Genomic DNA, 17893 nt, shown 5'->3' with positions numbered 1-17893 from the left:
TCACTCAGAGGGATGCCCACAGAAAGATGTTTGCAAGGGGACACATAACTACAGAGAGGCAAGACGAGAGAAATCAGAGAGACCCTAGATCAGAAAGATCTACAGAGAGCTAATAAAGCTCAACAAAAAGCAAAGTAAACAGCCCAGTCAAAAAAAGGACAGAAGAGCTAAAATGATACTTTCCTAAAGAAATAAATGCAAATGGCCAGCAGGCATATGAAGAAATGTTCAACATCACTAGTAATCAGGGAAATGCAAATAAAAGTTACAATGAGATACCACCTCACACCAGTGAAAATGGCACCTATTAAAAAAATCTAGCAACAACAAATGTTGGTGAGGATGTGGAGAAAAAGGAATTCTACACTGCTGGTGGGAATGCAAACTGGTGCAACCACTATGGAAAGCTGTGTGGTTTTTCAGACTGCTAAAAATGGAGCCACCATGTGACCCAACAATCCCACTCCTAGGCATCTACTCAAAAGACACAAAAACATTAACTCAAAAGGACGTTTGCACCCTTGTGTTTAGAGCAGCACAGTTTACAATAGGTAAGCTGTGGAAGCAACCCAGATACCCAAAAACAAATGACTGGATCAAGAAGATATGGTATATTGCCACAACGGAATCTTACTCAGCAATCAAAAAAGATAAACCCATACCCTTCATAGCAATATGGATGGAGCTGGAAGGGATTATGCTCAGTGTAATAAGCCAGAAAGATAAAGAAAAATAGTGAATGGTCTCACTTATAGGAATATAGAGAAAACAAACAAAAAAAAAAAACAAAGAATCAGGAAAAACATAACTATAATAAAGTAAAAATCAAAATCATCAGGCAAACTATAGATCAGAGACACTCTGTAGGGGAGGAGGAGGGAGAAGAATCAGGACAGGAGTGGGACGAGCACAAGGAACTACAGTGATGGTGCATGGGAGATGGGTGGTGGGAATTTCATGGGGAAATCACACAGTGTACAAAAAAGAAGTGTGATGTAATGAATACATTTTTTTTTTAATTGTTAAAAAGAAAGTGTTAGAGATTCGCTGTGGGCTGGGGAGCCTTCTGGCCCCTGCCTCACTGCCTTGTCATGTCAGTCTACAGACTTACCACTAGAATGTGCATAATTCTGTTTTGTTTTTTTACTTTTTTTTATTACCGTTTTTTTTTTCCTTCTTTTTTTCCTTTTTTTTTTCATCTCAATTGTAATCCCCGTGGGTTTCCCATCACCTAGTCACCCGTGTGCCATAACTATATTCCCATGCACTTCCCCCCCCACCCCCACCCCCATTTTTGATTCCATTCCCCACTCCACCCCAACAAAATGTCTCTGGTATATGGCTGTTCATTATTCTTATTATTTTCTCTCCTGGTCCATTATACTCCTGCTATAAGTGAAACTATCCAGTATTTTTCTTTCTCTTTCTGGCTTATCTCACTAAGCATGATCTTTTCCAGCTCCATCCAAGTTGCTGCAAAAGACATTTGTTTCTCTTTTTTGGTTGCTGAGTAATATTCCATTGTATAGATGTACCACATCTTTTTTTTTTTTAAAGATTTATTTATTCATACAGAACTGGGGTACAGGCCAGAGGTGCGGAGGGTGAGAGGATTCACCAGAGACAGAGTGGGGAGCAGAACAGGCAGATAGACGAAGTACACTGCTGAGGGGAGCAGTGGGCGGGTCAGGAGAGGTCTGCCTCGCCATGTGGATCTCCTCCGGGGCAGGCCGGGATCGAACTCATGTGGAAGTGGCTTAAGTTTCTTAGTGCAGTGCTTTAACCCGCTGCGCCACCAGGGAGGGCCCCTGTACCACATCTTTTTAATCCAGTCATCTACTTTTGGGCATTTGGGCTGCTTCCATGTTTTTCCAATTGTGAATAAAGCAGCAATAAACATGGGGGTGCAGGTATGTTTTTCAATCAGTGTTTTTGTGTCTTTTGGGTAGATACCCAGGAGTGGGATTGCTGGGTCATAGGAAAGCTCCATGTTTAGCAGTTTGAGGAACCTCCAAACAGTTTTCCATAGTGGTTGTACTAGTTTGCATTCTCACCAGCAATGCAGGAGAGTTCCTTTTTCTCCACATCCTTGCCAACATTTGTTGTTGCTAGTTGTCTGAAGATGTGCCATTCTCACTGGGCTGAGGTGGTATGTCATTGTGGTTTTAATTTGCATCTCCCTTATTATGAGTGATGTTGAACATTTTTTCATATGCTTGTTGGCCATCTTTATTTCCTCTTTGGAGAAGTGTCTTTTTAGCTCTCCTGTCCATTTTTTGAATGGACTGTTTATTTTTGTTGAGTTTCGTCAGTTCTCCGTATATTTTTGTGATCAGTCCTTTATCACTATTTTTGTGTGAGAAAATGTTTACCCAATTAGTGGGCTGTCTGTTTTTTTGTAATGTCTCTTTTGCTCTTTAATTTGATGTAGTCCACATAATTCTGTTTTTATAGATGTGTTATATATATAAGAACATAAAAAGACAAACCTACCTAGTATATCGTTTAATGAAAAAGATTTGTAAGTATTCACAAGATGAGAGATATTTGTGAGCATAACAGATGCAAAGAAAAAAAGGCTTTTTTAAAAAGGACTTAGAATTTGGCATATACCAAGGGAGAAACTTTAAAAGCCATCAATAGAGTAATTTCCCTCTATGCTGCTGCTGCTTGTTCTTCGCTGAAATAACGAGGACCTTTTTCCTGTAGTGGTTCTAGATATAAATCATGGTTTTGTTTCCCCTGATTTAAATGGCAGTGCTCTTTGATCATTACTTCACACAAGGAAAAGATATTTCCTTGTGCGAAATAGTGGCTAACTTCTCATAACCCCAGGCAACACAGGGGCCAGTGTGAGGATGCAGGAATTCCTCTCGGAATCCGGGGAAGGCCCCCAGCTGAATCGTATCCAAGGAAGATGTTGCAAAGCTTGCAAAGCTTGTTCCAAGAAAGGAGCCCAGCTGGAGATCTTTTCTTTCTATTCAGATATTGGCCCTGCTTGGGGGAGCGGAGAGGGGGTGGGTGAAGAAACCTCTAATTGAAAACCTGAAAACAAGTTTGAATGCTTTTACAAATTACAAGGGAAAGTTGATTCTTGCAGCAAGTGGTGTTGCTAGCTGGGATTTATATTTAGAATTAACTCCACTTGAAAAGAAACTTTCTCTTCTCGTGGACATTAAGGAAAGTAACACAGATGAGCTGTCCACTCTGTGGAAGAAACTGAAGGAGAGGCCTGCCAGTGGCTAAGTCACAGGCTGGTGCAAACTCACTTAAATAAATCACCACTAGTTCCTGCCCACCAGCAAGTCCAGCGTTGCTCCCAGTTGCTACTGTGGATTGCAGATCTCATCCTGACAGGCCCTAGACCTGGCACTCTGGCCCCTCCCTTCTGTTCCACAGCGACCTTCCCTTCAGTCACCTCCCTCGAGTCCCTCCACTGCTCACCTTAGGGATTTATAGAATTTCATACACCAACGTAACATACCTGCAGGGCTTCTGGCGTGTCCATGTCAGACCCTCCCCTCTTTAAAAAGAAGTTCCCTTTCCTATTATAGGTACTTAAGTTTCTGGTCCGTTCATTAAAAAAAGCCAGTGTGTAATGAGAAGAAATGAGAGGCCTGGGGTGTCTTGCCCTCCCCTCCATTGAGGGGTCCCTCTGGAATGTGGGAGACTAAGAACCATAAGGATGGCAGTTGCCATTTTCTGGGCTTCTGCCACCTGCTTGTTGTGATTTTATGCATTATCTGTACACCTCACATTGAAATGAGAAAAATTTAAAAGGCCCAAACAGGTGGGTAGACTTGCTGGAGACCACACAGCTAATAAGCCTTGGAGCACAAAATCACACTGGAAAGGCCTGAGCCCCACCCCACCCCCCTCACCTCTCCCCATTCCCTCCAGGAGGGGACTGCTCCCTCACAGGCTTCCCATCACCCACTGCAGGTGGCCAGACAGGATGGGGAGATGTGAGAAATACCAGCTCCTAGCTTGGGGTGGCTCTACCTGAGGGCTGAATTTCTAAGGAGTGAGAATACCCTTGTGCAGACAGCCTAAGCTTAAACATCAACCTCCTTCAGACCCTGTTATTTACTAATAGGCCCATGGAATGTGACCCCCCTCCAGGGGGTTAACTGGCCACGAGATGCAAAAGTTACCAGATAAAAGTCACCATTTTACTTCAATGGCCCTCATAATCAGGGAGGTGCAAGTCAAGCAACACCACTATGAGCTACCTCCTTCCCTCAGTGAGAATGGCACCTATCACAAAAACTAGCAACACAAATGTTGGCAAGGGTCTGTTGAAAAAGGGATTCCCGCCACTGTGGTCCCACCACAATGGAAAGCTGTTTGGAGGTTCCTGAAAATGGAGCTTCCATACTGATGTCGTTTTTTTGAGTTTGGGGTTCTTGGGTTTCACCAGAGCTCCCCTTTCAGCGGCACACGGCGAGATTCTTCATGAGACAGAGACTCACTTATATTTAAAGAGGAAGTTTATTAGAAAGAGACAGAAAAGAGAAAGACACTTGCATAGGCACAAGCGGGCAGGAAGAGCTGCCCCAGAAAGGACAGGCTTGCAGAGGGAGAGGCCTGCATAGTTGCAGGCAGACGGCCTAAGGAGAGAGTGGCCTCCGCCGGGCAGGTCAATGCAGAGAAGTCCCGGCATGGTGACAGGCAGGCAAGGAGCTGCTGGCCGCAGAGGGAGAGAGTGGGTGGGAAGAAGCACCTGCATAGTCACAGGTGGGCAGCTGCCCCCTGTGGTGGAGAGACTGCCCTGATATGGGCCGTTTCTCCTTGGGAGGGGCTCACTCCTTGTGAGCCTAGGGAGAACTTGAGAGGACCTGAGATTTCCTGATGAGCTTCCCCTCCATGTCCTTATCTTTTACCTTTTGGGTCTGAGCTTCAGACACAGCCCCCAACAGTGTGTTATCTGCTGGGACCTCTTGGAGACATCTAGGCATCCGGGGCATCCTTTGGTGCCTGAGGACCTGGATGTTATGGCTGTGTCAGTTGCTGCACCAGCCCCTTCTGTCTGTCCCCTTGTGTGACTCAGTCTTGTGATGAGTCCCCTGCATTCCTTCCTCCATCAATAGGACCCTGCAATGCCCCTCCTGGGTATCTACAACTCAAAAGGACACCTGCATCCCTGTGTTAATTGTGGCACGATTTATAATAGATAAGACTTGGAAACAACCTTGATGCCAAAAATAGGTGACTAGATCCAGAAGCTGTGGTACAGACACACAATGGAATACGGTTCAGCAATTAAAAAAAAAAGATAAACGCAGGCCATTTGAAGCACCTGGGGGGAGCAAGAAAGGATCCGTGAAGCAAGTCAGAAGGAAAAAGAAAATATCGGATGGTTTCACTTGCAGGAGGAATAGAGGGGAACCAAATAAAGAATCAGGGAAAAGTAATAACAACAAAAATAAACAGATGATTATAAATCAGACATTCTGCTGGGAGGGGGAGGGGATAAAACGAGGGCGGGAAGAGCACAAGGGACTGGCCATGGTGCAGGGTGAGTTGGTGGTGGGACTCCTACAGAGACGCCACTTGCTGAAAGAAAGCAAACACTATTTTTAAAAAAGGGGGGGCCCTCCCTGGTGGTGCCGCAAGTTAAAGCACAGCACTGAGAAGCTAAAACCACTTCCACATGAGTTCAATTCCCACCGGCCCCGGAGGTGACCACGTGGCGTGGCAGACCCCTCCTGACCTTCCCGCTGCTCCCCTCAGCAGTGTACTTTGTCAATCTGCCTGTTCTGCTCCCCACTCTGTTCTTGGTGAAGCCTCTCGCCGCCCCTGAGCCTCTGGCCTGTACCCCACCTCTGCATGCACAAATAAATAAATCTTAAAAAAAAAAAAAACAAGATGTAAAATAAATATAAGTAAATAAATTATTTTAAAAATAAATTTAAAATAAAAAAATCACCATTTTCAGCTAGCACCAGCCTATGAAACAGTCTGCAGTGAGGAAAATATGTAATGTCCACGCTATCGTGAGTTGGCCGTAGACTGTGGGGCTGATGGGACCGTGTAAACTAACCCAGATGGAAACCTGTAGCATCTGAACAGCCAGGCCCAGACCTCCTGTAGCCAGCCCCCAATCTCCTTCCTTTGCTTCTGCAAGTTCTCTGTCTAGCTAGAGTCTCTCCCATGGCCCCTGAAGGGGGCCTGGTCATAACCACTTCCTGTGATGCTACTTAACTTCCTAACTGGATGGTGCCCAGGACAAAGAAGAGTGCCCCACCCAAAGGGTGGGTGAGCTGAGTCGGTAGGTCTGTGGGTTCCGGAGCTCTTTTCCCTGCCCTGTAACAGAAGCAAGCACACTTTCTTCACATGTCTCTCTGCTCCTCCAGGTCTCCTTGCTCTCCATCCTGCTTCCTTCATCCCCCAGTCTCCTCGCCAGCTTCTTCTTCTCTCCCTGCTCAGCTCCAGCCTCCTTGGGGGGACAGGGGTGGGGGGTCAGAGAGAACCTGGAGCCTCCCCTTTTTCCTGGGCGCCACTGTTACAAATTCAAAACAACTTTTGCTAGAATAAACTCAACAGTTTTAGTGTGTCTCAGCTTATCGTTCAAGTCTCTCATGCCATCGGTGTCTTTTGAGCACTTGAAATGTGACTGTTATAACCAACTAACTGAACATTTACCTTTTGTAGGTAAGTTAAACTTAAATAGCCTTATGTGACTAGGAGTTACTCCATTGGCATACTCAGTTTTAGAATGTTCTGAAAGGTTAAGTGTTTCTTCCCTGTTTTTCATGCTGCATGCATGCATGAGCTCTGCTGTGTCACTAGGTTGTAATTAGTTGTTGCTGTTTGCACACCGCGCGAGGTTGTAGTTTTTAGTCTCCTCTGTCCTGCCATGGATTTCTGCCAGTATAGGACCTGGCTCTCCAGTCCTGCGTCAGCCATTACTGGAGGTCAAATAAATGCATGTGAGTGGGCTCTTCCAAGACCGCCTTTGTTACTTCCCACTATCATCTAGTTTATCTTGTTCTGTGGCTTTCTCTCATGAGGCCATCTCAGTCCCCAAATCTTCACGTGAAGCCCAGATTGCTCTCTGTGAGCTCACTGCTCGGCTGGATGGCTGGTTGTCTCTGTTTCTCTAAATGGATGGTCCTAGTACCCTTTCTTGATTTTTTTTTTCTTTCCAGATTTAGATTGTTATCTTCCACTAGGAAGAGGACTATCTAGTTGAGTCTGCTTTTATCCCTTAGGCTGGGCACTGAGTGTTTTTCTTTAGATATTCATATGCTCTGGCTATGTAAATTTTCTCAAATTATTTATTGATGAATTCCTCCCCTCCTTTCCTTTGTTCTCTCTCACTGGAATTCCTGTTAGATATAAACTGGACTTCCTCAGTGATCCTCCAGGGTTGGTTTTTAATTAATCTTTATATGTTTTTTTAAGATTGATTTATTTATACATACAGAAGTGGGGTACAGGCCAGAGGTGCAGGGGCAGTGAGAGGATTCACCAGAGACAGAGTGGGGAGCAAAACAGGCAGATCAATGAAGTACACTGCTGAGAGGAGCAGCAGGCAGGTCAGGAGAAGTCTGCCATGCCATGTGGGTCAGCTCCAGGGCTGAAGTGGCTTTAGCTTCTCAGTGCTGTGCTTTAACCTGCTGCACCACTAGGGAGGGCCCCCTATTAGATTTTTTTACACTTCTATTTCATTTGCTGTCTTCTCTGGGATTTTCTCATCTTTTTCTACTAGATTCTCTACCGAAATATTCATTTTTTTTATTGTCTTGTTTTAGTTTCCAAGAACTTGCTGAAGTTAGCATTTTCTGATTTTTTAAAAATAACTTTCTGTACTTTTTGAGTGAAAGTGACTTGACGATTATTGTCAACTGTTTTGTTTTTGTTTTCTTCCTAATCTTGAAGTACTTTTGGTTGCTTGGTTTCAGTCTCTGTTTTCCCTGTTAGATGCTGTCTGGAGTTCATCTTCAGAAGCAGCATTCCCAGAGCCAGGGGGAGCAACTGTGGTCTTAGCATTTTGTATGTATACATTCACTCACTTTACCACCACCCCCGGTTGAGGGTTCAGAACCCCTGTCCTCTGCTGTGTATTCTCTACTGTGCTCCTGGCCCAAAAAGCCTGCTTTTGGCCTTTCCCAACACTAACCTGACTTTCTTTAATTGTCATGAAGAGTGGAAAGCCCCTTGAGACCAGGAATGGAGAAGTGTTCTTAAACACTTTCAAATGGCCCTGCTGTTAGCCCTTCAACTCAATTCCTGCCATCCCAAAGCCATTAAGAATCCTGCCCTGTCTGCTGAGCTAGTTTTCGGGTGTCCACACTGTGAGTGTATCTGGTCTGTGACTTAACAGTCATGAACTTCCTGTTTTTATTTCCTCTGTTGTTCGCTGTAGATAGATATTTAATTTTTTTTTAAGATTTATGTATTATACATACAACAACTGGGGTACAAGCCAGAGATGGGGGGGAGGATTCGCCAGAGAAAGAGTGGGGAGCAGAAAAGGCAGATCTACTAAAATAGCCTGCTCAGGGGAGCAGCGGGCGAGACAGGAGAGATCTCTGAGCCATGTGGGTCACCTCCGGGGCGGGGATGGAACTCGTGCTGCAGTGGCTTCACATTGCTTCATCATGCTGCGACTTAATAATTGCACCACCAGGAAGACCCCCCCTTTTTTTCTTTTAATTTTTAATGGAATGTGACTGGATGCATTTTATCATTTTCCCATTCATCACTTCAACTCAATAGGCTAACATTGAACTCTTTTTCTCTCCAACATTGTGCTTAGTTCTCTTTCCAATCCCCCACCATTCTTTCCTTTAGTCAGCCTCCAAGGGTAGTTTCAATAATTTTCCTCTTTTGTCCCAGAATTCCCTTCTCTTATCAAGAGCTGTCTGTATTTTTCTTCTTAAAATTCCATGCATTCTGCATTGGCATAAGCCCTATTTAACCTTCCTTTTTGAAGAAACAAAGATAATGGTCCGCAATCATTGCATTTTGAGGAACTTTCAGTGAGTAGCAGAAAATTGACTGAATAAATGATGATGATGCTGAATGAGAAATTCTAGTTTACGTTGTGGAGATTAGAGTCTAACCGGTCACTGCACTCCGTACTCTGCTCTGTTTTTCCACTTAACTTCCAATGACTTGACCCTAGCTCACTACCTTTTTACCTCTGAGGAAACCGTCCTGAGACAAAATAACTTTCCCAAGACACTGTGTATAAAACATGGAGAAGCCAAAGTGCTAAGAGAACCATGGAGAGTAAAAATTAATGCTTAATTGACTCAAAATTTTTTAAAAACTTGAAAAAATAGTGCCCTCCCTGGTGGCACAATGGGTTAAAACATAGCACTATGAAGCTTTCTGAAGCCACTGCAGCATGAGTTCGATTCCCAGCCAGGGAGCTGACCACATGGCGCAGCAGACCTCTCCTGACCCGCCCGCTGCTCCCCTCAGCAGTGTTTTTCAGTCAGTCGGCCTGTTGTCCCCGCTCTGTCTCTGGTGAATCCTCTCACCAGCACCTCTGGGCTATATGTGCATAAATAAATAAATCTATTTCAAAAAGAAAATTTGAAGAAATAGATTTCCAGTTTATTCTCTTAGGATTCCCTTCGTTACACTCTACACCTGGTTCTTTTCCTCAAAGGATTAACTCTCAGATTTGGCTGCCCTTCGCCCTTTTCATTTTCCCTGCTTTCACTAACAGGTGAGGCGTTTCAGCCACTGAGCCTTGCTCCCTCAGCTTCTCCTTCAGTCAATCATGTCACCTTTGGTCTTTCACATCTACTTCCAAGGGTCAACTGATCGCCAGGTATCCTATAGCATACACGACCCCCATCCCTGGTTTCTATCCACATCATTCCTTCCTACTTTTTCGCTTTTATAAAAACTGTCCTCTCTGCTTAACTAATTTTTCCTTATCCCTCCGGCTCCCCCCCTTCACAGCTGTACCATATAAGGTGGCTCTGTCCCCCAATTCCCATGAAAGCTAGTGCTGATGGATTATACCAGCCCTTGGGCCTCACCCTGTGCAACCCAATGTACTGTCAATGCCATCTGGCCCATCAGGTAAATTGGTCACATACCAAAGGCACTGGTAAAGGAAGTGGACCATCAATATTTTCTCTTGAAACTCCTTTTTCTATCAAAATAACATACTGGGGGAAATGTGGGCAGGGGGAGAGTTTCTTTCACGTATTTTCCATTTTTTAAAAATCTTTATCCATAATCTCTATAGCAATTAGAGTTTATAAAATTCCTACTCTATCTCTGGATATTATTATCAATAGTTTTCCATGTAGGGGTTCATGGGTAAATAGATCACATCCTACACTTCTTGGTATAATTGTGCCCAAGGTACAAACTTACTTAATTTTCTTGGACATCAGGTAAAAGTATTTCTCGGTCCTCCCTGGTGGTGCAGCAGGGTAAAGCACAGCACTAAGAAGCTAAAGCCACTTCAGCATGCGTTCGATCCCCGCCTGCCCCGGAGGTGACCACATGGCGTGGTAGACCACTCCTGACCTGCCTGCTGCTCCCCTCAGCAGTGTATTTCATCAATCTGCCTGTTCTGCTCCCCACTCTGTCTCTCGTGAATCCTCTCACCCTCCGCATCTCTGGCCTGTACCCCAGCTCTGTATGCATAAATAAATCTTTAAAAAAAAAAAAGCATTCCTAAAAGTTGTGCCTATCTAGAGGTAGTCTAATAATCTCTGCAGTTGGTAAAAAATATGAACATTTGCTTTCCTTTCTCAAATTCTCTAATCATTATTTTCATTGTAAGCAAAGCTACTTACTAAATTATGTATTTTGTTGAACTATTCTACATGTATTCATTGAAACTTCTTCAAAAGCATTTCCTTGAATTTTTCTGCTCACTTGAAATTTAACCATCAGAGAAGCAGTGTGTTGTCATGTGGTGTTTGTCAATGAACACCAGCAGTAGCTTTTGGTTGTTGAATAATTTCAGCATGCTCAATATATGATAAAAGTACACGGTGGTGTTTATTGCTGCTTTATTTACAATTGGAAAGACATAGAATCAACCAAATGCCCAAAAGTAGATGACTAGATTAAAAAATGTGGTACATATACACGATGAAATATTACTCAGCAATCAAAAAGATAAACTCGTGCCTTTTGCAGCAACGTGGATGGAGCTGGAAGGGATCATGCTTATTGAAATAAGTCAGAAAGAAAAAGAAAAATACTGATGGCCTCACTCATAGCAGGAGCATAAAGGACCGGGGGGAAATAATAATAATAATGAACAACTATATACCAGAGACATTTTACAGGGACAGAGTGGGGAATGGGATCAAAAATGAGGGTGGGGGGACAGTGCATAGAACTATGGTGATGGCACACGCGTGATTTGGTGATGGGAAGCCCATGGGGATTACAACTGAGATGGGAAAAGGCACAAAATGATGCAAAAATAAACTATAATGATAAAAAAGTAAAAAAATTACATTTAACTCTCATTACTTTAACCAATGTTACTTCAATTACACAAATTTTTAAATCTCACTACAGTCTTACTTTATAGGTGAAATACTGACATTGGTACTTTATTTGGTTGTTAAAGGAACTGATTGCAAACCCAAGCCTGTCGGTTTCAAAGCACTTATCTGCCTGGCTCAGTGTTTTAGGGCCTGAGAACCTTTCATCCCCTCCCCCTCCTCCATGACCTTCGACCCTCAGGGAAAACTTCCTGTTGTCACTTTCAAAATGCAACTTGAAAGCCACTACAGGCCTCAATTTTCAATTTCTTGTCATTGCAGAAAAAGAAGTTAAACTTCTGGAGAAACTTAATGGGTAATCTCCACCTCCGGTGAGCTATTTTCTTTCCTTTTATTATACTGGGGGTGGGGTGGAGTGGAGTGTCTAGTCTTTCTTTTCTCCATTAAATTTCCATTTACTTAGTCTTCCTCTACACTTTTTGTTACCTAAAACATTAAAGCAGGAAACAGAGCGATCCCCAAATTCTATTTCTGGCTCACTCAGTTTTGCATTGAATTCTGTCATTTTCTTTTCACTTTTGTTGTTTGGGGATACGGTTCAGAAAGTGTGAGATGAAGCAGGACCCAAATGTGTCCTCACACTGAAAAATATTCCATCAGTCTGTTCCCTGCAAAAAAGAATAACCCTCCCACATAATGATTCTCCAAGCAGGATCCAGGACCAGCCTGATTTGTTCACAGTATTTTTATCTGTCAGTCAGTACATGACCTTATTGTATGTATGTTTCTGTTTAGTGGCATCTTTCTAGGTGGGTGGATGGATGGACAGACAGATACTTGCATACATGCCTACATACATACAGATAATAATTCTCTTGAGATCTAACAGCACTATAATTCCTGCATTATTCCTAAACATGTTTCCTGTAACGTACTTTGTTGTGGTTTCTGCACTCCATGACTCTGGAAAGTACCCAGAACTACTTCATTCAAAGTTTTAGTGTTGAGTATTCTCACATTCAGAACCCTAGATAGCATTTCAGCACTGTGCATTAGGGCCATTTTAAAGAGGGAAATTGTCAACAAAAGAAGCACAAAAATGTAAAAAAAAAAAAAAAAAAAAGTGGCAGTAACACCAGATAAGACACTATAGGAAAGCTGAAAGCAAGAAGACAGTATTGCCTTTGAATTTAGTTAGCAATTCATGCATCGCACACCACACACTTTTTGTCACCCTGTCCATGGCTATGAATGATTGCAGAGTGCCTGAGTATTATTGGGGCTCCAAAAAACTTTTAGTGAATTTGCAAAAACTCTTAGCAAGTAGATGAATTGTGTACAGAGAGTCTGCAGATTAACACCCAATACATAAGAATCCCTATGGATGTTTCTATTAAGCAAGATCTAATCGGAAATGGGAATCCCTCCTTTCATACCGAGGGCAACTAGAGTCAGTTGGCTATGCATATTTTGGAAGAGCTGGAAACCGAATCAGGCAGGGAGTTGTTCCTGGCAGGCAGACATTACCCCCTGGCGTGAAACACAGCACCAGGTTCCAGGGCAGTGGCCAGAGCTACCCTGCAGAATAAATCTCATGCCCAGCCAGAGCTGGAGGAGGGCCCTGCCATATGCTGGAACCATGGTCACCAAGACGTGAAGGTGACAGTCACTGATTTACCACATTACTTACTTGTAACTTTGCCAGCGGGTAAAGCACCTGCGCTATCTGTGCCGTAATTCTCACGCTCGGCTTTCTTGCACGTAGTCTTTTCCCTTGAAGTCAGAATATACAACTACTATGTTACTGCCACCCGGTGGTAATTAGGTGAAACTACCCCTATGGCTTTCTAGCAGGATCCAGTTCCCTCTTACAAAAACTGGATCCCAGCCACTTCTTATTGCGTAATTAGTGTACTCAGAAGCAACAGGGGACCCCCTGGTGCCATGGGCCTTAAACTCAGCACCTTCAAGTTTTCGCCAGCGGCTGCAGCACCAGTTCCCTGCCAGGGAGCTGACCCACATGGCGCTGCAGACTTCTGTCTCGCCAAATGCACTGCGCTGCGTGTATTTCAGTCCATCTGCCTATTCTACTCCCCACTGTCTCTGGTGAATCCTCTCACCATCCTTTCCCGCCACCCTGCGCCCCCCACCACCACCTCTGCCCTACAGCCCAGTTCTTGTATGCATAAATAAATACATCTTTTAAAAAAGAGAGAGAAGAAACTACTACTATCAAGACACATTATTATAGGGGCTACTAGGTTAATAGGAAATATTGTACAATTATTCTAAGCATCCTATATATATAATATAAACAGGAGATATTAAAATAATGGAGACATTAGTAAAGCTACTCTGCACCATTTTCTAACTTTTATATCCACCTACTTCTCTGTAAAATACTGGTTCCAGCACTAAAGGATTGTTTGTAAAATTGAAAGCTATGAATATATGAAAGTGTGTAGTGTACACGCAAATGTCCTCTTCTATTAATACTCAGTACTGGCAGTGTGCCCACGATTGTAGTGAATGCCTTCGATACGTCTAGGTCATTTTCAAAACAAGCCTGCCAAGCAAGAACTGTTGCCATTCCCAGTTTGTAGATAACACAACTGAAACTCTCAGAGAAATTTGCCTGGAGATGGTGAATCTAGGTAGTGGTAGAGGTAGAATTGGAAGAAACCACAGCTCCAGATCTCAATTACTCAGTTAATCCCAATGCTGGCGTGGTATGATGAGTCTTCTCAAATGTTGTATAACTTCCATCCTGGCCCTCCCTGATGGCACCACGGGTTAGGACGCAGCACTACAAGCTGGCTGCAGTCGCTTCAGTGAAAGTTCAGTCCCGCCCCAGAGGTGACCCACATGGCACAGCAGACTTTTCATCCATCTGCCTGTTCTGCTCCCCACTCTGTCTCTGGTGAATCCTCTCACCACCCATGCACCTCTGGCCTGTACCCCAGGTCTGTATGCATAAATTAATAAATCTTTCAAATAAATCCACCCCACTCCACACATATATACCCCATATACACACAGCCTGAGCTCTCAGACGCTGCTCGGAGGCAGATGGCCCCACACACTCAGCCCGTGCGTGCCAGGCGTCCATGGGAGTCAGTGAAGATGACTCGTCTAACTGTGATCATGAAGCAACTTTGTTAAGGACAGCAGACTAAAATCTCAGCCTCCTTAGGAGAAAAAGAAAATTTGTGCAAGAGGGCTTTCCAAGCTTGCCTGGAAAGGAGAAACTTGTGTTGCTGAGGAAATGAGTTAGCTGGTCAAGGATTTCCCTTCTGGCTCTTTCTCAGCTCCAGCTTCATTCAGGACAGTGGGTGAAGCGCAAGCAGCCTGCATTTCTAAAGCATCTGACCACTGCTCCAGTGGGGTGGCTGATACTCACTTTCATTCATTCCTCTTGAGTCCAGCAGCTCGCTAGGTATGGTCTATTCTAAAGATTGGCAGGTTGGTTTTTCAAAATGGAGCTGAAATCTGAGTATTTGATTCTCGTGTGTCTCTTGTAAGTAGTTCAGCTTCTGTGAACTGAAAGCGCTTCCCAGCAGCTGCTTTAAAAGTCTATTGATAGAATTCTTGAAGCAGAACATCCTTGGCCCTTGGAAGTGCAGGAGGAGGGTCTGCTGCTGACCGCCCTCGGAGGCGCCATGGCCTCCCTCGCCTCACGTGTGTTACATTGGGACTTGTCCTTCCATTTTGGACATCTCGTTAGTATGAGGGAAGAGCGTGAAAGAGAGGGGACCCTTGTAAGGCCCATGGAGTATGCTTGCCCCTTTTCACCCCCCCTGCCACCAGCCTCTACAGCTACCTGCAACTTTGTGTTACTGTAAAAAGTGCTTGGGAGCGTGGGCAGGGCACACGCACCTAGAATTCGGACAGCCAGGCTGAGATGCTGGAGAAGGGCGGGGTGGGGCTGCGCCTATATAATGCTGATGCCTGGGCAGAGATGAGGGAGCTTGGAGAGACTGAGGCGGGAAGCCAGAAAGAGCACACACAGCCAGTTTTGGGGGTTGGGGGGTTGCTTCCCTGCCTCCCTACCTGCTGGTCTGCCTGGCTCCCTGTTTCAGTGTTCAAGTCCTGACAAATCTATCAGGGCTCCGAGATTCCTTTTCTGTTTGCCCAACAGTGAGCCTGGCGTGGGTTACACAACAGTCCTCGTGGGCCTAGCCTCCCATCTCAGCATCATCCACTGCGCCTTCACTCAGAGCTGTCACTCACAAGGTGCTCCTTCCCTGACTACAAGCCTGCCCTGCTGCCCACTGCCCTGGGCTGGGCATGGCAGGAGGAGCTAGTCCTGGGGGCAGGTGCAAACAGCTGGCCCACACACAGCCCTGTCTGCGCCTCCCCAAGACTGACCCCGCAGGGCTGCGCCCAGACCTGTGCCTCCAGAACGCTAGTGCCGAGGCTGGAGATTGAAGAAAGTTCTGCTTAGAAGGACATCTCACTCCAGAAAGGTCCGTGAGCTGTCAGTGAGCTCCTTTCCAAGACCTTTCTCCGTCTGCTGCTGCATTGGGAAGAGTTTAATATCCATGGTTTTCCACAGCTGTTAGGTTCTAGCCCAGAGACAAGCGGACCCAAAACTACCATTGACACTTTTTTTTTTTTTTTTTTGCTATTCCCATGTCTTCTTTTAACTTATTGACAGACTCTCAGAACAGTTGCAAGAAAAGCACAAAGAATCCCCACATACCTTCTACCCACAGGCCCCAAATGTTAACATTTACCACATTTACTTTCTTTTCTTTCTCCACACACATACACATTTTTCCCCCTAAAATCATTTTAATAAGTTGCAGATCCATGCCCCTTTATGCCTAAAGGGTTCACTGTGCATGTCCTAAGAACAAGGGCCTTCCTTTCTGTACTCCTGTACCATGATCAAAACTCAGGGAATTTGCATTGACTTAAGACAATTACCTAATCGACAGAGCTTATTCAGATTTTACCAGTTATGTCAAAAGGACCTTTTTTAACAAAAAGGTCATGACTTGTTTTGTTGTCACTTCTCTTTCAGTCTCCTTTCATCTGGCCTTTGTGTTTCGCAACATTGCATTTCCTCAGAGTGCTGGCTTTGCAGAAACCCTTCCGCTGGGTTTGCCTGGACGCCTGCTTCCTCCCGGTGATGTTCCAGTGCAGGGCCCTTCTCCAGGCATGCGCTGCAAGTTAGTCTCCTTGCTGGCAACATGACCTTTGATTATTTGGTGTAGGTGGTGAGTGCAGGTTTCTCCACTGTAGAGATGCAGGCACACCCCGTTTTATTGCCCTTTGCAATAGTTGCATATTTTAGCAATTGCAGGCATGTGGCAACCCTGAACCCAGTAAGCCAGTCGGTGCCATTTTGCCTCTTGCTCACTCCCTCTGCGTCACATTTGAGGTGTGTTGTGTTGTGTTTTTACTATAATATAAGTATGCACTTAATAGGTGACACTATGGTGTAAGCCCAGCTTTTATATGCATTAGGAAGCCAAAAATGCAAGACACTCTCTTTATGACAATATTTCTTTATTGGAATGGCCTGGAACCAAACCTGCACTATCTCCAAGGCGGTTCTTGTTTCGCCCAGTAACATGATGGGAAGGATGGGAAGCTATTTTGAAGCTAAATATGCTCATTCTCCTCAAACTATCACTCACAAGTCTCAGCATCCAATGATGCTTTTGTTTGCATCAGCTGTGATGGTGGCCTTGGTCGGTGATTTTTCTAGCTCCATTATCCCCTCACGCGTTTGTTAGCTGGTGCTCTACATGTCAGGGAGAGCTTTCCTTTTTGTTAACGTATATCCTGTGCATTTACAGACCCTTGTCTTACTCAGTGGATTATCGTCCTTTCTGTTGGTTTTTATATTGCTGTTCCAGCCCTGACCACTAGAGCCCGCACTAGCTGGTTGCTGTGCCTGCCATTCTTCAAGACCTGCCCATTCAAAGGCCGCCCTTGCAGCTGGCTTGAGCCATTTCTGGGTTGCCATGGCTTCTGATGAACGCTGGTCATCAGTTTCTCTGCCTGGTTCGAAAACACCTGGCTCCCCAAGCCCCATCTCTGCTCTCTTTGTGAAACAGCTTTTCCCAGCAAAGAGATTGACAAGTCACTGATGGAACACTAGCAAGCCCATCTTCAAACTCAGTCTGTTCAAGTTCCACACAAAGCAGACAGAGGCAGCCCTGACCGCCAGCTCCAGGAGAGGCAGGCGCCAGCAGAGAATGACACACCAGACTAATGGTGTTTGTTTTTCCCCTGTGTAAACCAGATGGTGGTGGCGAAGGATTTGCCCTTTGCTTCTCTGTGAATTTTTTCTACTCCAAAGAGAATTTTGATTCTGCCCAATGCTAAAGGCACTGCGTTCTCTCCTTAAGCCAGCTGGAGTCAAAGAGAGCAGGGAAGGAAACAAATGGGTGCCTCTCTGGGACAGTCTCACCTGCACAGCGCCTGTACCCCACATTTCC

The 17893-nt window shown here is 44.7% G+C and overlaps 1 protein-coding gene across 1 annotated transcript in view; it reads left to right on the top strand.

Moving 5' to 3' along the window:
- Window positions 1-17893, top strand: part of LOC101624636 (chromosome unknown open reading frame, human C4orf19) — a 76604-nt gene that overhangs the window by 52534 nt on the left and 6177 nt on the right. Inside the window, exon 2 of the mRNA XM_012724071.1 lies at window positions 11763-11812. Within this exon, the coding sequence (XP_012579525.1) occupies window positions 11793-11812 (20 nt within the window). The 5' untranslated portion in view covers window positions 11763-11792. The remainder of the gene's footprint in view (window positions 1-11762; window positions 11813-17893) is intronic.

This window comes from Condylura cristata, unplaced genomic scaffold (genome assembly GCF_000260355.1).
Source record: "Condylura cristata isolate star-nosed mole 26May11 unplaced genomic scaffold, ConCri1.0 scaffold00012, whole genome shotgun sequence".
NCBI classification, from domain to species: domain Eukaryota; kingdom Metazoa; phylum Chordata; class Mammalia; order Eulipotyphla; family Talpidae; genus Condylura; species Condylura cristata.
The sequence above is the reverse complement of the archived record's forward strand: the minus strand, read 5'-3'. Positions and strand labels throughout refer to the sequence as shown.